The sequence below is a fragment of the Chaetura pelagica genome, unplaced genomic scaffold, assembly GCF_000747805.2.
Source record: "Chaetura pelagica isolate M959 unplaced genomic scaffold, ChaPel_1.0 scaffold153, whole genome shotgun sequence".
Taxonomy (NCBI): Eukaryota; Metazoa; Chordata; class Aves; order Apodiformes; family Apodidae; genus Chaetura; species Chaetura pelagica.
Genome location: NW_009952707.1, coordinates 2528316 through 2552311, shown reverse-complemented (window position 1 = coordinate 2552311; position 23996 = coordinate 2528316). Strand labels below are relative to the sequence as shown.

Sequence of the window (23996 nt, the reverse complement as noted above, 5' to 3'; positions counted from 1 at the left end):
ATAATTCACACCCCACTCATTGCAAAGCCAAGGTGGAAAAACTGAATTCCTGTCCTCTTTGTGAGACCTCTAGCAAGGCTGACTTGTACTAAAATTCTATGGTGATGGAGAAAGGCTGGTTTCGGTGCCATAAACACTTGAGCCCTCATCCTGTATCTGACTGAAAAGTCAGAAAGTCCCTGGTGTTGAACAAGACACTGATCTTTTCCTACCTGCGAAACATGGATGCTGACACATGGCTGTGTGCAGAAGAGGGAGAATTTAATTCTTCGAGATGACTCTGAAAGTGGGCAATACAAAAACAGTACCAAAAGCAGCGAGTTACCTTCTGATCCAGTTGTGCAGATGCACAGCTCCTGCCTGCTCCAATTACTAAAACTTAACTCCAGAAAAGAAGAGAAATGAAGGTCAGAGAGAGTGCAGACAAATGCCACAACTTCAGACAGCTTTCAGCAGCAGGACACAGCCAGAATGGTGGCCAAAGAGCTGTCTTTTGGAAGTCAAAGTAAGGTGGAGAGTAAGAATGTGCATTTATTGAGGCGACTGCATCCACGCTTTTGATAAACACTAATAACAATACTGAGTTGCTTTTCAGACCAGGAATTACAGGCAACTGAAGTAACTTGCCTTGAAAGAGTTACAGGGCTTGGAACTCCCCCTGCCCTGCTCTGACCTCTGAGCTAAGCAGCTAAGCAGCTCAGACTCCACAGCAGTCCTGCTCTAGCTCTCCTGGAGTGCCAGGAGTGACTCCACGGATCCTTCTGTGCTGAGCAAAGAGGAGCTGGCAGAAGCTGCTCAGCACTCTTTCAGTTTTGCAAGTTCCGTCTGCCCTGCTTAAACTAACAGCTACAGAATAATAGGATAGTTTTTAGCTCTCTGATCCAGGGAATTTCCCACTTCAATGTGCTCATGCTTAGGAGCGCATTTACTGAAAAAAGAGCAAGAAACACGTACCGGGTCTTTCCAGGCTCCTGTTGATGAAGTCTTGTCATTTCACAGTAACCCTGGTGTTTGATGAGCTCATGCAAAGTCACACAGTGTTGGTTTTATTCATCAGGACTCTCTCCCCACTTTTGCTAGGAAAATGTTACTTTTTTAGTATTTTATTTAGGTTTTCTGCTTATTTCTGATTTTTCTCAGGGCGTTGTGCCATTTCATCAGGACAACCTAACCCACTTCAGAGAAATTATAATGTCAGAATCAGTGGTGACCACAGGTATGTTACTTTGTGTATTGAGCAGATTTGGCCTGCCACACAAGACTAGAGACTTCTTGTGGCCCTAGCCAATATTTAGAAAGATCTGAAGCAAAACCAACAGAAATTTCTCTTTGCCAGAGCAGCAAGATTCAGTTTTAACACCGATACTATAGCTGCCCTGATTTCAGGTAATTGAGGATGTAACTACAAAATTATGCAGAAATTTGTAATTCAAATTATTTCATACAACACTACAAATTAACAACATTTTAAGATTAATTACAATCCTAATTTCTTTATTTAAAGAACCTCTCTCAAGCAAAAGATTGCACAAAAACAATAACTTGAAGCACTAATTCAGATATCCACTGTTAACACTTCACTGGAAGGAATGGTAAAGCCCACACCTTTCTGGCTTTTTGTTAGTGTTTTTGGCTACTGAGCAAACAAATGGGATGCATTCAGACTTCATGATGAAAAACTTAAATTATCCTTATAACTGAATATTGAAAAGTCCCTGAATCCTGGGGATTTTATTGTGTACCCAGACAAGCTTATCTATGGCCAGATCTTAACCAGTATGTGTGACCAAATTGAAATAAGAAACTCAGAGAACAAGGTATAACTTACTGGATCCTTGAATTTTCAAAAGTCTGACTTCTTAAAAAGCTGTGCTTGCATTTTTCTATTGAGACTAAAAATGAATCAGGTTCAGACCCAACTTCTACCCCTAATTCAGGATGCAGAAACAAAAATGATGATGCACATTTTTTGAACTGAGCAAGAGGCAGGACGATGTCCTCCTGAAAGCAGAGCCTTGTATGGTCAGACTGTAGCAGCATGGCTCAGCAGCACAGAGAGCTCCCTTGAGTAAGGAGCAGCTCCTGCTTCCTGCCAGCCACCCTGAGTGCAAATACTGGAATTCATCCTTCCCAGAGCAAAGTAAAGAGAGAGGGAAGCACCTCCTAACTGGAACCATGTGTACCATGTGCATTTTGATGAGAACAGATATAATGCCTTGCTATGGCATTCATTTCCATTGAATTTCCACTTGAGTTGACATAATAGGCAAAGGAGAGAAAATGTGTGGAGACCAATAGAAGCTCAAATTAAAACCAGTGTTTCTGTGTCATTACTTCCATGTCCCTGACAAAAAAAAAAAAAAAAAAAAAAAAGCACTTTTGAAAAGGTTTAGTACTGACAGCTCCTTGTAACCAGCAGAGTTTCTTGCCTCCCTAAGGGCACTGCTGCCTGGAAATCACCCTGGGAACAAACAGAAGAGCATTTTCTGCCCCTTAGACACAGGCTTGTGCAAGCTCCTGGTATGAATCAACACTTTTGCACAAACAAACCTGAACACACTGCTGCAGTACAGCAGTCTTCCAGAAGGTGCACCAAAAAGCACAGCAATTTGAAGAAGGCCAAAAAAACCTTAATGGTTTTGATTGAAGCAATGTTGAGGGACACTTTACTGTAAAGCAGCAACAGCAGAAAGCTCACAGGTGTATGCAGGTAGTCAGACTGGTCTAACTGGGTTACTAGGTGGTTAGCATGAGGGTTAAATGTAATACCATCTTAGCTGAGATGGCCCAAGAGGATCTCATGTATCGCTGATGCTTTGAGTTTTGACATTCTCATAAACAAGTATCTAGGCTTGGACAACTGCATTCTATACTCCATCAAAGAAGATTACTTGCATCTTTCATATATTAGTTGTACTATGAGTAGAAAAGGACTTTATAGTCAATGTTACTGCTCCTTGTATCTAGAGATTATGGGAACAGTAAGACCAGACAAAAGGGACCTCCTGCTCTACTGAATTTAAATCCAATTTTGTTTGGCAGCAAACCTTTCTATTACAATGTCTTCTGCACTTTGGCATCCCATTCAGTATTGTAATTTTATGTTTAAGTAGATAACTACTGATTATATTTAATTACCTTAAATCTAAATAAGAGTTTATGGCAAGTAAAGGAGGTGAACTTTTCACACTTGGTGCTGGATACACAGTAGCAAGGTGGTTTTTGAGATGATTCAGCTTGGAAATTAAGCAAGTAGTACAACTTGTCATATCTTGCCTCTCACTTGGAAAGGAAAGTGATTAAAGTGGCAACAGAACAACCTGCCTTCCACCAGACCCTTTATGAATTCTATGCTCTCATCAGGAGTATTGCTCTAAATCCCCGAAAATCTGCATTCCAGATAACCTCCTCCCTTTATTGTTGACTTTGGGATTGTGACAAAAACAAGACAGAAAACACTTTCCAAACTGAAAAGTGAATTAGCATTATAAAACTGTTTGAAATAGGCTCATTCTCATGGTCTTGTGCTAGTGATGGAAAAGTCCCAGCATTAAGAGAGAATGAGGCAATAAAATAAAGGCAGATTAATATCACAAAATGTTTAAAGATAGGACAAACATAGAAACAACAATTAATTTTCTGCTTGTACTTCTGAATTTTTTTTTCCCCCAAGGAATTTTGATAATTTCTATTTAAATAAAAATTGAGAGCATATCAGAACTAGTTACCAAAGGATAGGTCACTAGGACCATGAAATAAATAAATAAATAGTTATCAAGTTCTTTATGCTGTTTTTAAAAACTCTAGTTTCTTTGCTCCCAAGAAGTACTGAGTTAATGATAACAATCATGGGATGCATTCTCAAGAGTGCTGTGGTGAATTCCTGAGTACAAAACCTCTCCAGACCTCTGGGTCTTTGCAGTTAGTTCATAAAGAGAAGCACAGAGAAACTTAGCTGACTGCAGTTGAACTGTATTTTTATGGCTTAGAAGCAGAAAGTCTGGTTTACACCAGTGAAATTCAGGAGTCATTCTGCCAAAGTAAATTACGTGAAGTGGCAACTATGCTCTACAACTGTAAAGAACAGGGGCAAATAAATCAAAGGCAATGAGTCAGATCTTAAATCCTGGAATTAGACTGGATCTGTAAAGCAAAGACAGCAAGAAAATCTGACAATGACAAATGGCTGTAAAATAAAGTGTGATCAATCAACATGCACTAGGTAAATGCCTTTGCCAAGAAATTTCTAAGGGTAAAGAAGATAACAGGAAATTGTGAAATTATCTAGACTGAGAGGGCTAGATTCCCTGCTGCTATAAATTTATGAGTGTCTTCTACTCTGTTACAAGGCAAGTGCAGGATGGTTTTTAAACAACGCAATGTTTAAGCCTTTTTCAACTCCTCTGTTCCAATTTTACTACCCAAATCACACATGATTGACAAGCCTACATTGTCTTTCTGTCACAGTGATCAGAAGCTGGCAGCACAAATAAAAAATCAAAAGGCAGAACTGAAATATCAGAGAGTTATCCTCTCTGTTCTTTCCACTGAAGTACAGTACACTGGTTTCAAAGGACCATCTCCCATTTTCTCCTAAAAAACTAATATGATTTAAAGTTGAACAATTCAAGTCTCCCTCACAGTTAGTCTTTTCCTGTGACATGTTCTGAATAATAATTTTTGCAACAGGTATTTTCACTGTTATATCTGCACTGTTACTTCTTTTTATTCTGTTGAGGAAATGGCTCAGCACGCTTAAGTCTTACCTGCTTTCTTAAGACCTTGGGAGTTTTGTTGGAGAGCGAGTGTCAACACAGCAAGTGACAGCATTTTCCTAAATCAGGCAGGACACAAGCTTATTTGTCTGTTTAAGAACTGCCAGTCCTTGAAACTTGTTCTTTAGCAGCATGCCGAAACATGACTCTTCAAAACCCCAGTGCACATGGAAGCTCTTAACTTAGCTTTTTCAAAACACAGGTGATTTTTCAACATGCCCTGGAATCTCGGAGCAATGAACTCTGTGGAACTAATTCTGCCAGAGTTTTTGCAAGCTTTCTGCACTAATATGCACACAATTTGGGAAGGGTTAAAAATAATTTTTATAGATTGTGATCCTTAGTTTTTAACATATCTGAGGCCACTCTGGGTTTGGCAACCTCCAAGTCTGGAATTCTGGTTTGGAAAAGCTGTTGTAAAATAGGTTCATGCCTCTTCTGCTCTGACAAGTCAGAAAACTTAGTGAGGTCACTGTATACTTTGCTGAAATACTCTGTACCCAAAGGGAAAACAACTGAACCAGAAGCCAAAAAGTAATGAGTCCTGGCTGCACACTAATCCAGAATACAGCCAAGCCTGCCTTCACTGCTTCACATATAAATCAACTTCTAGGTCATGCAGAACTTCATCAAATAGACTTAAGAATAAAAATCTAATAGGAACAAAAAAAGAATGGGAATTCAGGACTCCATCCCATCTTTAACAACCATTCTCAATCTCATCCACTCAGAGAAGTTGCTTTCAGAATAAATACAAAATCTAACTCTTTGCCTCTCCTACCAGTATCCACATTTTCCTTCCAGACCCACCAGCTTAGGTCTAGTCCCCAGTGTGCTGCCAATGTGCAGTGAGGTCTTTCTGTAGAGATTTGTTTTTTCCAGTTTTCTGGTTTCGTGAAGTAGTTTAACACAGTGAGAAAGCATCCTAGAAGAGCAGGTTATAAAACTGAAAGCCATTATCCATCTGTCTGCTATGAAACAGGCAATCTGAATTTCTGCCATTATCTCAACTACTAGTAGCACAACTCACCAAGTCTGAGGCCTGAAACATCTGGAGCAAAGACAGTATGTCACAACTGGATAGCACCAAATTGATCAAATATTTCTGAAACGCTCTGTACTGCTTCTTGAGTTACTGCACTACATAGGAAATAAAATCAAATAAACATTACAATAAAAATAAAACCATTTTTAAAATCCCAGCAGAACAGAAACTCCTGCATGATCTCTGTGAACCTTGAACAACCTCAGCATCTGATCTGTCTGAATACAGCCTGCCTGACCCAACTCTGCCACGCACTTGAAGCTTGTGTATTGTGCAGGTAGTTCACAAGTAATATGGACTGCCTGAGGCAGGGGAAAAGAAGGAGTAATTCTTATTTAAAACTTCATCTGTTGCCAAGACAACTCAGTTCAGCTTTGTGCAAGCTTCTCCTCTCTTAGCAAAGAGCTGAAATGATGGCACACAATCAGCACTCTCCAGCTGATGCTGAAAAAGCGTATTTGTCTTCTCAAGGGCACTTTTTACACCTTTCTATAGTACAGGAGAAGGAATCTGCCAGCTTTTTGTTTCTTACTCTGTTACTCTTACGATGGTAAAACCAGGGAAACATGCCCTTGTTCTTACTCTTTAAAGTAATTTTATAAGTCATACTCTCTCTCCTATGTCCCTTAGAACAGTGAATTTCCACCTGCCTGGATCTCCAAAGATCTCTGTGCCTAAAACTTGGACTATTTTTCCAACATAATAAAGGCCATTACCATTCTCTGTGAACTTCCCAGTCATTTAGTTATGTGATTGGCCCCCCAACAATTGTCTTTCTCTCAACCATATGTTGACATTTATTGCAACCCTTGAAGATGACCGAAACAGTTTTCCTAACAGAGGTTATACTTTCACAGAGTTTTTTACCCTTTTTTTTTTTTTTTTTTTAAGAGCAAGCCCAACTCTCACAAAGTACTCTGTAGAGGGGAGCATTAGTAGTATCTCTCACAACACATTACTTTTAGGTGAACAACTGCAAGAACAAAATTCGGTGCAGGATTGTTTTTCAGCACCTGAGAAAGCAGAAAAGAGAAGAACCAGGTGTTAACTGAAATATGACTCATGCAGGTGCTGGAGAAAGGGAGAGGGAGGGAAACATGGGCACTTGCTGCTTTCTCAAATACCAGACATACACGCTCAAGTAATCACTTTGTATGTTCAGAAGAAGCAACTAGTACAGACTAGCAGCACATATCAGGACAGACTGAGGCTACAAACAGCATATCAGAAGGTGCCACTGCCTGCCATCAGTTCTACTGACCCATGAGCTGACATTCCCCACATCATCACACACAACCCATCCAAACCTTTACAACAGACCACAGCTTCACCTCCTGACGTCCAGAGATACACTATATGTTTTATGGGCACGATGGTGAGAGGAGCAAAGGAACGTAACTACAGTTAACTACCACAAAATACACCTTAAGAGTTGACCCTGTACATGCTAATAAAATACACAACATATCTCATCTTTAGAGGCTGTTTCCTGCCTCTAAAGGAGGAAAGATATGAAGGTTTACAACCCTGGGCTTTCTTATCATCATTATTTTCTTCAGTGTCTTTGACCTTATGGAATGCAAAATAAATTCCAGCCATGACTGACAAACATGACCCTTGGTACACGTTACACACGTTACCGTGTGCATAGATTTCTACAGATCAAGAAGATATTGGATACTTTGACTGAATTTAAGAGGGAATTTTCTTTCCATTTCACTGATGGCTCTTTTTCATTCACTTTCGTTTAATATCTATGAATCAGGGGTTTATTTTCTTCTGACTTATGACAGGACAAATGAAGAGTTACTAAAGAGAAGTGGCTGAAGATGCAAACTGATGCAAAACTTGTCGTTACAGAAAGATTTAAAGTGTTGACCTTGTGCAAATGCACACTTAGAAAAAAAACCAAAATTTCAGTCTAAATAAAATTTGCAATGAGAATTAAATTATATTACTATATCTGACTGGTTACTAAATGCTTCATTCCATTTTGTTTAGCTAATAAAGGCAGGAAAATAAGGAAATATGTTGGACATATCCGCAACAGAGCAGCATATGAAAGACTTTGCCAGCCAAGAGTGGCTGGGGTTGTGGTTTTTTTTTTTGTTAAAAGCAGCTTTGAAAAAATATTTGATCTATTTATTCCCCAATCTTTCAGGAAGCACAGGTAAACTGAAAAACAAACAAACAAACACACACAAAAAACAAGCTATGACTTGCAATGCTTGCTGCTGTTGTGCTTCTTTATCTCAAAGTCCAGACAAGGTCAAATTTAACTTGACCAGAATCTTCATTTGGCCCTAATTCTGGCCCTAATGTTACCAAAAGAGCAATCAACCAATGCTGGAGCACTGTACACACCAATATTCAAAAACATGATCTAAAGGAAACTTTCCAAAAGATTCAGATATTGGCTTCTCTCTGCTTTTTACTGACCATACCTGTCAACAGGAGCAGAGTTAGGTCAGGGAAAGACACTCCCCATCACTTTCTTCACCATGATCAAGGTTAACATATATATGTATGTTACTCACACAGCCTCCCAGACCACATTTCATCACAACACCTAAAAGAGCTGTGAGATCTTAAGCCTAAATTTGGAATTGAGATAATATCTGGGGAATTATATATCCTTTATAAACATTTCAGTCTCACAAGGCCTTGGCTTCTTATAAAACTGTGGATTTTGTTTTATGATCTTCTGATGACTTATTAGGTTTTATAAGCAGCTGTCCAATACATTTTTACTTTTCATAACATACGTGGGAATTTGAATGTATTATAACCCTGAGAATGCAAACATTTTGCTACCACTGATGTGCAACTGGAATGTAACATGTTAATAAGTTGCTGCAAGTTTCACTTAATTTAGAGCAACTAAAAGCAAGTAGACTTTTTTTTCTGTCACTCATCTTTACTTTTCAGAACACAGCCAAAAATAAACCTCATGTCCCTACAAAAAGATACATAGATAGCATCAGGCAAAGCATCAAGAAAATGAAAATGTCATGGAGCAAATGAGGCAATACCAACATCTGTGTTTAAAGGCAGCAAAAAAAGCAACGAGCAACATCTATACACTGATCAGCTGTGAAAATATTTGTCCTCTGAAGACTAAAAAAAACTAACAACAAGGTCCTTGCAGTAATCCATGGGTTCTCAGCTAATGAATATTTGAAGCAACAAATTGAAATCTAGATTCTGACCCTAAGTTATATTCCTAAGAGCCCTAGAGAGTCTGGCCTGCAATACTGATTTTTTTTTTTTTTTCTTGAAAAGCACAAAACCATAAAATTTCTGCCATTTTTTTAGTGGGAAAAAAAACGGTCAAGTTATCTCATACCCCAGAAAGTAAGACTCTCAGAAATCATATTAAAGAAAAGAAAGAAAACTGAAAGCAGTCGTCAAAACCGAAACAACACACAAAAGTATGGCAGCAGCACTGCATCTAATGTTGAGTTTCCATCCCAGCAGTTGCCCAGTCACTGTGAGCCATATTCAGCCTAAGTATAAGCAAGTGTGGCCTCTCCCTAAATGGATTAACACTTTCTGTGCAATTAACACAAATTTAGCTTAGAATGTCCAAAATATGCACCTCACGTGTGCCAGAAAATAGCGCTTCATTCCTCATACACACTGTCACCCAGAGGCATACCTGGGGGACACAGGGCAATGGCAGAATGCATGAGTGTGAATATCACAGCATAACTTAAAAATAATTGTTAAGAATTAAAGAGGAAAAAAAATCTCATCAGACTAGACAAGAAACATGGATTTAGCCAGGCAGAGAATTTAGGTTCTGTCTGAGAGCAAGAGAGGTAGCGGGAGGGGGGGAAGAGAGGCTGTAAAAGTGAGCTTTTGTTCCACAAAGTCCCTTGTCCTGTGCCAGAGCTGCAAACTATGGAAATTAAAGCTACTCCTATTGCTATCTTTAGTAAGCAGAAGACTGGTGTCAAATTCCTGCCTGAGCAGAAAGCCCATCTACTGCAAAACTGGTTATAGGAAAGGACATTAAAGAGTTCAGATCTATGGTACTTCGTTTCTACCTAGTTTCCTCCTCTAATGCCTCTGACAAGCACACAACCATCCATCACTGCCATTGCTTCAGCCTACCCATTCCAGACTTACTCAGAACCTCTTACCTCCTGGAAAGACACAGAATGGAGACAGAAGAATTCTGCCCTCAGTCCCTCATGCCCTGCCGCAGCCTCTGTTCTTCCTGAACGCTGCCTGCTTCACTTGTCATGCAACAAATGACACATGGTGTCAGTACGTTTGTCAAACCTCTGTCTCTTTGTGTCCTTAAAGGGAGGAAACTGACATTAATGTTTAACAAAACTAACAGTAGCAAAGTCTCTGCAATCTGACATGCTGACTTTGAAGGGACAGGTGTGTGAGAAATCTGGCAAGCTGGAAGTTTCCGCCTGGTTGCCCATGGCCTGGAAAAAATCTTCTTTAGTTTGCATTTTTATTTTAATGTTACAGCAAGAAGCAGTTTACGTATTCATTCCTGAACCTCTAACTGAGGCAATCCAGCTGCCAGTTGCTAACAAAAACTTTTGGCAGCTACTGCATTTTTAGCAAATAATACTGTTTCTAGTAAGAGTTGCAAAAAAAAAAAAAAAAAAAAAAATCATAGCAGCCTTATCAGGTATTAAACCAGATGCATGCAGACACAGAGAACAAGCCTGCCAGACTCAACACATATCTTGAAGCCCACATGGGTAACAGTACTGTTTGACAGGAAAGGGAGAGGTTAAAAATCCACATTAAAATGCTTTTAGGTCTCTGCCAACAGTTTCAACAGGCACAGGCTATCTGCCATCTCTCCTGTTTGCCTATGTTGACATAAAGTGGTTTTCCAATTCAGCAGCAATCCCAGGGGGCAGAGGTTCCACATGAGAGCAGGTTGCTCGTGGGGCATTTGTTCAACTGTCTGTACTGACAAGTCCTCCTGTGGCCTCAGCTGCGCAGCCATAGAGATGCTTCCCAGGGTAAGCATTCTGCTGCACTGAAAAAAAAGTGAATCAGCTGGAGTTATATACACTGTGATAACAGGAGGCTTAAACAGCACTACCCATAGCTGAACATTGTCAGTACTACCCCATCCCAATCCTCAGACATCCCCTGTACCAGCAGCCCACCTGCCTGCCAACTTTAGCTGAAATAAGGCCTTACAAGGTTTTGTTAGCAGGATTTGAAACAAAAGGCTGAATATGAGCCAGCAGTGTGCCCAGGTGGCCAAGAAAGCCAATGGCATCCTGGCTTGAATTAGAAATAGTGTGACCAGCAGAAGTAAAGAGGAGATTGTCCCCCTGTACTCAGAACTGGTGAGGCCACACCTGGAGTTTTATGTCCAGTTTTGGGCACCTCAATTCTAGAGAGATATCGATATCTCATGGCCAATACAAGGACAGAGGAGGGCAATGAAGCTAGTGAAGGGCCTACAGAACAAATCTTATGAAGAACACTTGAAGGAGCTGGAAATGTTTAGTTTGAGAAAGAGGAGGCTGAGGGGAGACCTCATCAGTCTCTACAACTACCCAAAAGGTCATTGTAGAGAGGTTGGTGCCGATCTCTTTTCACAGGTAATTAGTGATAGAACAAGAGGGAATGGCTTCATCTGCAACAGGGGAGGTTTAGACTGGACATGGGGAAAAAAAAATCACAGAAAGAGTGGTTGGACACTGGAATAGGCTGTCCAGGGAGGTGGTTGAGTCACCATCCCTGGATGTGTTAAGGGTCATTTGAATGTGGTGTTGATGGATATGGTTTAGGGGAGAACTTTGTAGAGTAGGGATGATGGTTTGACTCAGTGACCTCAAGGGTCTTTTCCAACCTGAATAGTTCTATGATTCTATGAAAATTATTTCTATTATATTGCCACTGCAATAAATTCTGTTTCCACCATTCAGAGTTATGTTGTTACCTGGAAAAAGATTAATTCTGAGAAAGGCTGATGCAAAATGGGTTTACTCTGAATCCAAAATGTATAACACCATTTCCATCTATTAGCCACTGCTAATTGTTTGTGCTCAATCAAGGTGTACTCACTACACAGGCACAGTATTATGGAAAGACTATGCTGCAAAAGTGACCTTGCTTTGCAATCCTAACATTTTATTTCTGTAGCTAGATAGAAGAAAACATAGAAATCATTTTGATTTATGCCAGGGTTTTTCTGCAGCTCTCTTATTATAAACTTATAACACACATATGCATTAAATCTCATAATTAATGTGATTATTATAAATTATTTCCCTTATTTATCTTCCCCCCTCTACTTAACTTTTTTCTATATTGCTTTAACAAAGTGTTTCAAGAGTTAGATTTGGGCACTCTGCACAGAATTCTCATACCTGGAAAATACCAAACATGCAAGATATTTAGGCTTCCAAGAAAGCAGTCAGGTTGTCACAGGAGCCAACATTCCCACTGATTACAACAGAATAAATAATAAATATGTTATATTTTAAATTTTTTTTTTTAATAGTCATATTTTTTTCTGACAGGAACATACATTTTACAATTGCTGTATTTAGTTGTGCTTTCAATACTGAAGTTCATTCTGCAAAATTCCTTCACCTTATTGTCTGTTGGTTCAACAGCTGCAGTGGGTGGATGGCAATTATATTCCCTTGTGACACATCCTTACTTCAAGACCTCTTTTTAGGGCTAGTTTAGGAAGAGGCCAAAATGGAAATAAGCTCAGAATGCCTGATGTGAATCATGACAAATGTTTTGGAAAAAACACATCTAATGCAAAAAATAAAGATGGATGAGCCAGAGGTCCTATTCACAGTTAAAGTTTGCGGACTCACTTTTGCAAGTCTCTGGTTCTATGCTGGTAGTGACACTAGAACAATCAAGACCTGTTGCTCTCCTGCAGAGGACTCTCACTGACACATCTTGCTCAAAATCTCCAAGGCACTATAGGCATTTTTGCATATATACATTGTAAGAATATGGATGGCACCTGTGCATTTCCATTAGCTCCTATTTTCCTGCTTGCAGGAAAATGCTTACAGTTTCCATTTGCTTTTAAAGGCCATTTGCTGTTAATGTTCCTCAAGTGCAAACAAAATGTGATGCTAAGTGTGGAGACTCTTAGCTAATTCCCACTCTCTGAACACAATATTACCTGGTTAATCAGTGTTGCACTATTTAGAGGATAAAGTCTGTGAAAATACTGAAAGGATGCTGTCAAGGCACTTCTTGCTTTGGTTTTATGGACAATTTGGGTTTTTTCCAATCAGGAAAGAAACCCATAATAATTATTTTTATTATCTTTATTTTGTTATATTCATATCTTGCTTTCAGTCTTACTCTTTACAAATTCTGATATGTCTTCTTCTAATTTTCTGCTCTGCTCAAGTGGAAAATGTCATTTTGGGACAACTATACAGTGAAGGAAAGTGGTAAGAGGACACAGACTCTTTCATTCGTAAGCCAATGATTCATTCAAATCTGGACTGGTTAGGGTGCAGAACAGAAATTGTTCTTCCATACTGATAGCTTTTCAACAGCTCAATGGCAAAGAGATGGGAGTCTTAGACCATCTCCTAATGGACAGATATTCACAGAACATAAAACATCATTAGTAATGCTCATGAATTGTATCTTTGTTGGTCTTTTCAGTGAGATTGCCAGAATCTTCTTGGTCCAAAACATTTTCATCCCTAAGAATTACTTCCTTCAGAAAAAAAATAAAATATTGGCACTACCATGTAAAAATGTTTTGCACATGACTCTATGCTACATCTCCTGTTGACTTCCATCTCATTTGTAATCACCATCCAAAATATAAAATCTGCTCTGATTTTCTGATATTGCACTGATGGGGACTCCTATAAGTGTTTTAGCAAGTATCGTGCTCATTGTTTGTATTCATCACGTTTCAGCACAGAAAAAGAACTAGGAACACATCATAAACATTTCCAAAACCATGCTGTTGTAATCATTTTCTGAAAACCATAGAATAGTTTAGTTCAGGTCTTAGTACTACTGACTACGGTAATGTAAATATAGTGATTAAAGAAATGAAGATTTCAGTGTTAGTCTAAGCAGTCTTTGTACTGGAACAGAACATAGTTATATTTAAAAGGTCACTTTTAGTCTAACCTGTCAACTACAACTCTCTGCTTTTTAAAATATTTGTTCCTTTTCATTTTTTTAGTTGGTTCCAGTGGTTTTAGCAAATACAAACCTTAACAGAAAAGGTAATTTCAATGATGATATATGTAAAAGCATAAAGTAGTAAAAGTGTCATGAGAATTAAGTGACAACAGGAAGCATTTTCCCAGGGTACATTCCTGCAGCCTCCAAGTAATAATAAAGCAAACTTGATCTGAAGCTGCATAAAATACAATCAGAATGTAAAGGTGTTTTTGCTTTCTTTTTTCCTTAAAAACCTGCACAAATGGGAGGATATATTAACATGACTGCCATCTATGAAAACAAAAGTGATTTGCTTGACTGACAAATGCATATAAAGTAACGATCCTTTCTGAACAGAGATGGAAAATTAAAGTGAAACAAAATAGCCAACAACATAACCAGAAATTCCCCATTCCCCATCAACTGTTTGAAGAACCCCAAAGGATGTATCCAAAAGTAGGTCCATTTTTACAATTGTATCTCTTGATGTCATTGGAAGCTGTTATCTCATCTTACAAACCATTCTTCTTCTATGGCTCTGGACCGCTGTGCTTACAAGAATATTTCTGCAGCTCTGCCAGAGAGATTTCAAAAGATTTCAGGCTGCCCTCTGATCCACTGCCCGAGGTCACTGCTGAGGGGAAGATCATGCCTCAGACCATTGGAAATCACCACCCCACTGATCCCACTTACCCAGATAAAGGACAGCAATAAAGTCAAAGCTTGTGTTCAAGTTGTTACTAGTTCCAGGGTCATTTGAATCAGAACTTTGACTTGTTCCCACTGCTAATGTTCCCATTTCTGATGGCAGCAGGCAGCCTCCCACCACCCATGGCCCAGTTCAGGGTTGTGCTGCTAGAGCTCTGGGTCCCAAAATCACCTCCAACCCCTCAATAACAGCTTTCATTCCTTTCTGAAACAAATGTAACTTTGTGCTGCTGGGAACCAACTTGCTGAAAATGTGTCAGCTGCACAGTTCAAGCTGTTTCTGCTTTTAAGGAGTACAATCCTTGCTAATAGATTTCCCATCAGCTATCCGCTCTTCACAGTTGTTTAGCTGAAGTTTATTTGTACTGTGTTATAAACCTCAATGGTTTAAAAGAAAAAAAAAGTGCAGGTTCTCATGGCCAATAACTTAGCATCTTGCTTAGACTTAGCAGAGTGTTATTGAACCACTCTGCTTCCTATTCTCAAGTTCACTGTTGAAATATTAAAACTTGATTCTTTCCTAAAGTAACAAACATTTTCTGCATGGTTTGTTTCACAAAGACATAAAGAGCCAAAGAGATTCTCCCTGGTACTTCTGAGCAGTAGGAATTTTTTTTTCCAGGAAAATCCATCTCAGCGGTTCAGTGTGGAGCTCCTCGGTGCCTCAAGCCTCGCACAGGCAGCCGGGAGAGGCACAGACACTGGGGAGCACAATGGCTGAACTGGCACAACGGGCCTCCTGGTGCTCTAACAAAGCCCCCGAGGGCTGCCCTGACTCGGAAAACGGAGAGCTGTTTTATAGCTCAAGCTACCCCACAAATGTTGGGGCAAAAAAAAAAGCTTCTATGCTAAAATGTATAAACTGAAGACTTGGCTCCCTGCTTTAGGCATATGTGCATCACTCTCCTTTCCAAGTTGGTCTCGCTCCTCCCCCTCTAGAGCTCCTTGAAAACACAGACTTGTACACCCAAATATGCATTAAATGGCAGCACTCACCTACCAAACCATGGAAAATCTCCCTAAAGTTATGCAAAACCACCAACCACTTCTTGACCTCCTGCCTTCTCTGTCACCGTTTTCTGCATCTACTCCTGCATGTCTCCTCCAGGGAAAGGCTTTCATGGAAACACACCACCCTTGGTTGGTTGGTTTGGTAAGCACTTGAGCCCATAGCTGAGGCAGTAGCAAACACAGCAGCATTTTTTTCCCATGGCATATTATTATAACACATACTGAACTGGCATCCAAAACTCCCACTAAGCTTTCTATTAAGTACAGATGGGCATATCATCCCACAGAAAATTTTATCCAACTATGAAGAATAGTATAGCCATCTATAGCTATCTATGACCAATGTTTTATGGACACTCCTTAAACCATGTAACCAACTGTACAGCCCAGGCAGAGTGAGCTTTTCACCTGTAATTGAAATGCAGCCACCCACAAAAAGCAAAGAAACAGCTTTTCTATCACGTGCAGCAACACTGTCCACATACTTAGCAAACAAAGAGTAAGAGATGAGACAATACTTTATCAGAATTGTGCTAAGACAATAGCAATAAGACATATTCATTAGTCGGAAATTTGTACACATTAGAGTTTTAAGTAAGACCAAAACCTTATTAGTTTAGAACAACAAAAGTAGATGAAAGATGCATTCTTTGATTTCCAAGTTACTGCTTTCTTCACAATGATCTCCGTTCAGAAAATTCAGGACACCTAATAAATATCATAAAGTTTAGATCTACACTAAATACATAAATACAAAAAAAAAAAAAAAAAAAAAAAAAAAAGTTCTGTTGATGTCACTATTTTAATATTTTTCTTACAATAGCATCAGGGCTCCATCGTGGTTGATACAGAGTTCTCTCCCTCACCACACTCTGTCACATGGTAATGTGCAATGGTGAGGGAGCTGCTGTGCATCAGCCTGCCTTACCTGCCCCCCAAGACATCCAGCCCTGGGTATGAACACAGCTCTTTGGCATTACCTGAGAGATAATTCATTTGCCAGTGCAGGCAGACTGGAGCACATCTGGATGAATGACCTGACAATAAATTTGGACAGCGTCTACGTTTTAACACAGAGCTGAAAGGCACTGGTTTGGCTTGTTTGGTTTTCTTTTATTAGAGGTGGGGTGTTACATTAGCAGAAGGATTGAAATTATATTAAATTCCAATCATATTGTTATGTACCAGGTAACAGGAGGTAACTGCAAGCAAAAGGCACTGCAGTTGCTTCCATGAACTGATCTGTCCAAATGAGAGAAAGTACTGCACAGACATTGCCTCTCTGAAGCCAGCATTTCTCCCTTTACAGACAGGCTTTTCTCCTGACATGAGATCACCTTTGAAATGAAAAATTTACTGTGGAAAGGTAAGAGAAGAGAGCAATCCCAGGACGAGCCAGCAGAGTGAACAACTGGCTCTGCCACCCACACTGCAGCACTAACTGCACTGGAGCACTGCTTCACCCCAGCACTGGGCATACCTGCACATTCTTATGTGTAAGAATTCTCAAGGTCTCAATTCCTAGAGCCGAAATATTTCTAGTCCTCCATCCAGGCCACAACCATACAATCCCTTCTTCAAAGAAAACAAAGTATTTCAGTTGGGTTTATTAATGTGGACCAATAATTGAATTTACTTAAAGAAAATATAATCTAGCTATTTGCTGTAAAATTTAATTAATTTGGCTTGACTAGGACTTACTTTGGAAGCGCCTGTACAGCTCAGTTTCTTAAGGCTAAAATACAGATGTGAACTCTCCCTTTGACTAAGATATTTCTTAAAGCTGTTGCTGCTTCTGCCTTGAGAGCAACGCAGTAATAAAGCACAAGACCTCGCCGTGCTTATGAAGTACCTAAGCATGGACATCTGTGCATGATGGGGACAGGTAACCAACCCTAAACACTACTTCTAGTAACTAATCCAAGTAATACTTCTACACAGCCCAGCTTTACTGCATTCTGTCATGCTCAAGCATCAAGTCTTTTGCTGCTAAAACAAACAAGAGAGGCTTTGTTTGCTCACGCAAATGCAGTGATTATCTACTAGGTTCCCAAACAAAAGAATGAGGGTGGATACTGGAAGCCAAACACAAGAATATTACTCCAGGACTCTGGTGGTTCTGCCAACATCACATCGGTCCTCCACAGCCCTGCACCTCCTGCAGTCATCTGTTCCACCCCAATGCAAGAAGCAACCACCATGGGCTCACTTGGTTAGGAAACAGTCATTATCTTCTCTGATCTTTTTAGAGAATTGTTAATGATTCAGCCAAAACACTCCTGAGATACCTCTACAGTTATATTAGTCCAGTTAGCCATCTGGTTTATTTGGTGCATCTCCGTTGCCTTCAGTAGAGGTAAGCTAGCTCCTGCCAATTAAAATTCTGTCTCTCAGTTTCTTAAATTCTGAAGAAAGTCTGAGCCACAAAGCCCATGTAAGCACATCTCAGTGCATGTTAGACTAATGAGGCTAACAAATTATTAGGAAAGGTCTCACGCACTGCTGGGAGGTAAAACCCCCCTATTTTTAGAGGTTTGTGAGTACCTAGCTTGGTTCTTCCCAGGCAAGGAGAAAAATACAACTCAGATCAGATCTCAGTTTAATGAAGTGAGATTACATTTGATGCAAAGATCTAACTGAAAGTATTTACAAATGAACAGTTTTATTAACGTCATTAAAGTAGGAACTTAACAGCTTGCAACTTTGTGCCAACAGCAATTTACACGTGCAACCCTCTCCTAGCACAAGTTTCTGATGTCTTGCTACACAACCTGCTGATGTCAGCACCCTCAGTTTATAGTACCATTAATCATGATGCTCAGCTGGAGAACACTCTCCAATTCAGTGAGGATGACACCTTTCCTGTGCAGATTGAGTGGAGAGATGACAGCCCACATCACAAAATCCAGTCTTGAACAAAACTCACATGATTCCAGTTTTCTTCAGGCAAGCAATGATCTTTGCTTATGACTCATAAGGAATCATAAAATGTTGATCCAGGCCACACTGTATCATCAAAACACATCTTGCATCTTAGAATCATAGAATCATTTAGCTTGGAAAAGACTTCTAAGATCATTGAGTCTAACCAAGCAGTCTTGCAACAATAAATAACACCAAAACTAGGAATGACAGGAAAATAACACTAAAAAGATGTCTTAGGCACCAGAAGACTAATCCACCTGTGTTATGCCAGTATCAGCACTTACTGAAACTCTACTCCTACGAATTGTAGAGCAAGTAGATTTGCAGATTTCCAAATCTCCAGTCAAATCCCATACTAAACTGAGACAGTGACTCTTCAGTTTAAGTGGATCCCTGAACATGTTTGCAATAAATCCTGCAAGCCTTTAGCTTTTATTATGCCACCACTTACTCCACTGATTTACTGTCTGACTAAAATGAAGAATCCTGATGGTTGACTCAAATAACATCGTTTTACAGGGTTTCCCAAAGACAGGTGAAGAAAATTACATAAGGCAAAATAATGGATGGAGAACTGGTGCATGGCAACCCATTCATCTCCTCACTTGTCATGCAAAAGTGCATCCCAAAGATTTTTTTTTAGTTTCAGGTCCATACCTGTATTTATAAAATCTTCTCCTGACAAATTCTAATCAAAACAGATGGTGATGATAATAAGGAAAGACAATTTACTTGACAGCTATTATCCAGTAACTTAGTATCCCAGAGTACTTTTTAAGCTATTCAGAATGGAAAATATTTTTTTTTAAAAGAGTAGGTCCAAAGTTGGCTAAATTCTAGACCCAGGTTCTCAGCACCAATCTGTCTGCAATGGTGGAAGGATGATCTACAACTTGGGAATGCCAGATATCATTAGGGATCTGGTTTTAATATCCACATATGAATACCTCCCTAAAAATTCCTCTAGCTGCCCTTCTCCCCACTTTATTTTATGTGTTTACTGTTTTATACTAAGAGATGCCAAACACACAAACTAACAAATTGTGAAGTACACAAGGATAGCGAGTCCATTTCTACTGAACTTTAATGCAGCATAATATGTCTAATAAAATACACTAGAATGGATGCTGCTTATCTATATCTTTAGTCAACTCCACAATTTAAAAAGTGACGGGAGAACAGCACCAAGAGGAAGAATGGCAAATCAGCCTAATGAAAGATTGAGACATGGGAAGGGTGTGAGAATGCCACAAAGGATGTCACTAGCATAGACAGGACTAGAGTCAGGGTTCTACCCAAGGCTCTTGATTATTAATTTACTGCTGCTTCATAAGCCAACCTTTCTGGTAATCAGAATGAGGCCATTTCAGCCACCTCAGGAAACTCGCTTGGAATTACTGTGATTCAATGATATGTGTAGATAAGTGGAAAGCTGTGGCAGAGAGCTGAAAAAGAGTAATAATTTATTAGATACAGAAGGCAGTGCAGAGGCAGCCATATGTGCATGAAATATGGAAAGACAACCAAAAACTGAGAACAAATCCAAAGGGTTAAATGCAAAACAGAGCTGTGTCATTAAAAAGAGGGTTTCCTGTAACTAAGAAGAGAAAAGCAACATACTGCTAAAATATCTCTTCCATTGCTTCCATTGTGAAAATCTTAGAATTCAGTTTATATTTTTTTCCATTGTTTGTGGTTGGAAAAGTTCAGAATACAATGGCAGGTATGTCAAATGAAGCCAGTATTCAACATAATTTTCAAGTTGACCTGCAGCTCCTTGCCAGGACCACAGCCAATTCTCCTCAATTTCTCTGTTGAGCTTCCCTATTCATGCTGGCTCTTCTACCTGACAGCTGCCAATACAGGGACTTTTTCTCTCTGACGTTTCAATTTCAAGTGGATACAATCAAACTGTTATTCTGTGACCTACTCACCTGAATCACAGTCTTTACTAATGTATTTGAAACAGCAAATTCTCCCAAAATAACCTCTGTACAAATATTGTACTGCTGTCAGCTAGGAGTAACCCAGGTACAGCTTATCTGGTGTGTTACCCTCAGTCAGGGATGGTTAGAACAGATGCTGCCAAAGTGTTCAGAGCATTTAATTTACATTGGTACAACCCACACTCCTATCCCAAATATTTGTCCAACAAATAAAGAGGAATTCCATTGCTTTCTTCCTCTATAACATTCATTTCTGGGCACTACTTTCAATTTTACTGCAGCCCACTTTATGCCTTACAGAGTTTCATGTTGAACTTTGTAAGGCAAAGAGTGTCTTCCTTGTTTCTATGTCCAAAATGCAGCAAAATGGTATTATTGCAGTAGAGAGACTCCATCAGATCAGTGCAAGTCATTTGCACATTCCTCCTCCATGCTGTTTATAATGGGATTAAAGTCTTGTTTTGAGCCAAAACACAGGGAAAGTAAAAACATTGGCATATTATTGTGTAAGGTAGTACAGAAAAGCCTCTCAAAAGAGAGAGTACACCTATGCAAGAATCCCATGGAGAGATGGGCAAAATCCTACAGACAGGACAGAGAGATAAGTCAGTAGATACCTCATGCTTTTGAAGAAACACCCTGAATAGTTTTTGTGGCTTTCTACTCACCTTACTAAGGTGACACCTGAAGTCTAGAGCTTTGCTCTTGTGCTCAGTTAATTTATAAAGGTTCTCTAATCCAATGGTTGTCTAAACTTTCCCAGTCAAAGTATACTGAGGCTGCCCCAGTGGGACTGCAGATCTAAGTGAGAGTTTGGCAACTGTCAGCCCCAGAATGAGAGAAGCTTGTGGGCTTGCCCTGTGAGAAGGTCACAGGCTGAATTATTACTTTGTAAAGGCTGTGGCTGAGATCAAGACTCCTTCTGACACAGATATGTGAAATTGTTGGCTGCAGGTGAGTTGTCTACTTGCATCCCAAAGCAATCCTCCAAAGCAAACCTCCCCAAAGAAAAAGTCATGTCCTGAAAACACTGCCTTTGATCAGTGTAAACTGAAAGGCAAGGGAGCAATAACTAACTCTACCCTTATTATCATTCCACTGTACTAATTAATGAGTGAAAGGTATTTGTTACTTACAGGCAACTGCATCACTGCATGCAGTCACATCACAGCCTTCTGATGGACTGGAACTTTATTAGGATAGTGTTTCTTAGCCACAAGTACACATGCACACATTTGCAGATGCACTTCGTTTTCTGGTCTAGTCTAACTAGACTGAGTAGGCTGATTCCCTCAGTATTGCCGGGCTTGGAACCTTAAGGTGTCATTGGCTACAGTTTTCCCATAGCTGTGAGTGATCAACTTGATCTCCTTGCTCTGTAAATTATTTCATGCTACAGAAAGGAGGTCAAACAAGCAGAGTGACAAAGATGAGCCCTGTACTTTTCATTCAGCCCTCTCATACTCCCTGCCTAACCTGCAAAAGAAGGCAGCCTCTGCCCACTGTCTGTCAAGGCAGATACAGCAGAGAAAATTTGACAGAAACCAACACAAAATACAACCTGGAGATTGGCAATGGAGAAAAGTTGGCATGCAGCCTTATGGCCAAGAAAATTAGTTCAAACCACCTGAGGCCTACACAGTGCCTTCCATGCAGGTCCTTCCTTGCAATCACTGTCATCATAACCAGCCAGCAAGCAGCAATAGCTCAACTGAAATATTCCAGCCTTTTTTCATAACTTTTTTCCTCAAATCCCTACCAAAAGCTTCTCTCAGACCAGCAAAGCTCTCACTGTGTCAAAACAGAGGTTGCTTACCTTTGAACAGAGATTTTGTTCCAAATATAGCCAGACCTCTCTCAGAATTTACAAAGCCTGCAATTCACCACTTACCTATCCAGAGTGTCCTGAGGCACTTTACTCCCTCCAGCTCTGCTGTTGACACTGGCATTCTTGTTGGCAGTCATGGTCATTTCTGCTTTCTAGAAATGTGGGTATCTGTGAGAAGAAAAGCCAATTAAGCTTCAACAAGCCCAAATGACAACTAACATTCAATACTGGTAGAAGTACTATGTTGTGTAAAGCATAACTGGGCTGCTTTCCATTCTGCAAAATGCAATTAATCTAGTTATGATGATGAAAAACTAAACCCTACCTCCCCTACTGCTGCTCTTCTTCATCCACAGCCAAGTTTACCAAAGACCAGTGTTATAAAGGAGACATCTTATGGGAATTAGGGGTATGGTTCAGGTTCTGGCATGTCTGATAAACTGAGCTTGATACCAAGTTCAAAAAGTATCACAAGTTTGGTCTGCTTCTTCCGTTCACCAGTTCACATGGAAAACCCAGTAACTGCACTGGGTGATACTTGCAAATATGATAGCTATGACTGGCATTTTGGCCACAAAAAGCTATTCCAAGGAACAAATAAACTTTTTGCAATTTTAAAGTGCAGCTCTACTATAGAAATGATTTCAAGTAGTGAAACATATTCAACAGCAAATATGTTGAATGTCATTCCAAATCTGCTTGTAATATGAAAAGATCTGCAAATAGTTTTCTCTATTTGCCACAAGATTTTTTAAGTAAAATTGCCTAATCATTGGGTAACAACCCAAAACCTGGAAATGTAATTTCAGCCATGGTAAAAACCCTGTATATCAACTTAAGTGCACAAAAGATGAACCTTCTGTAATGGTGCTGCATACCAGCAAATAAACAGCCACGTAGCATGATTTGTTTTGCCCTCCTTCCTCTATCTTTATAGAAACACCATGCTGCAACTGAAGGAAGCATACGATGATATGGGTAGTCCAAAGGATGTAAGTAACCTCTGCTCACATGTGGTTTCTTAGATGCTCCTTAGTTTATAGGCTAAAATATCCACCATGGTTTGCAGCACTGCCACCCAGGTCTGACCAGAACTACCAACTGTTACAACCTTTAATGGCACAGTTAATGCAAAAATAAGGAGTATTACAAAATTCTGTGTTTACTCAAAACCACAGTAAGTCCAGACTGCTTGAGAAGCCAACTGTAATGTGATGCTAAAAGCAAGCTGGGTACTGACAACACACAAAATCCTTGTACAAATAGACCCATCGCAGTGAGGAGGACATTGTCTAAACCACTTTATTCCAAATTGTTCTGCCACAAATAAGGTCAGAAAATCTCTCATGAATTGCAGAGTCAATCATGTTGACCACAGACTCCAGGTCTGCTTTGTCTTTCTGATTGTCTTACGTGTATCAGTTTTCCCAGATTAAGCGGAGATTTTTTTTCCAAGCTGGTAACATTTTTTCTACACTGAAGTTCCACAAATTCCTCTAGTGTCTCATTGTTATTGTTAGAGTTACATTATCAAGATAATGGGACTGTAAAGAACTGCCTGTTCTGAGTGGAAAAGGGCTTGCTTGTGACAAGAAAGG

At 39.7% G+C, this 23996-nt stretch overlaps 1 protein-coding gene across 1 annotated transcript in view; it reads right to left on the bottom strand.

The window, feature by feature from the left end:
- The window catches only part of ST5 (suppression of tumorigenicity 5), a 99127-nt gene extending 76586 nt beyond the window's left edge, over positions 1 to 22541 (bottom strand). The window contains exon 1 of the mRNA XM_009994254.1: positions 22462 to 22541. Coding sequence (XP_009992556.1) covers positions 22462 to 22541 — 80 coding nt within the window. The remainder of the gene's footprint in view (positions 1 to 22461) is intronic.
- Positions 22542 to 23996: the final 1455 nt, after the last annotated feature.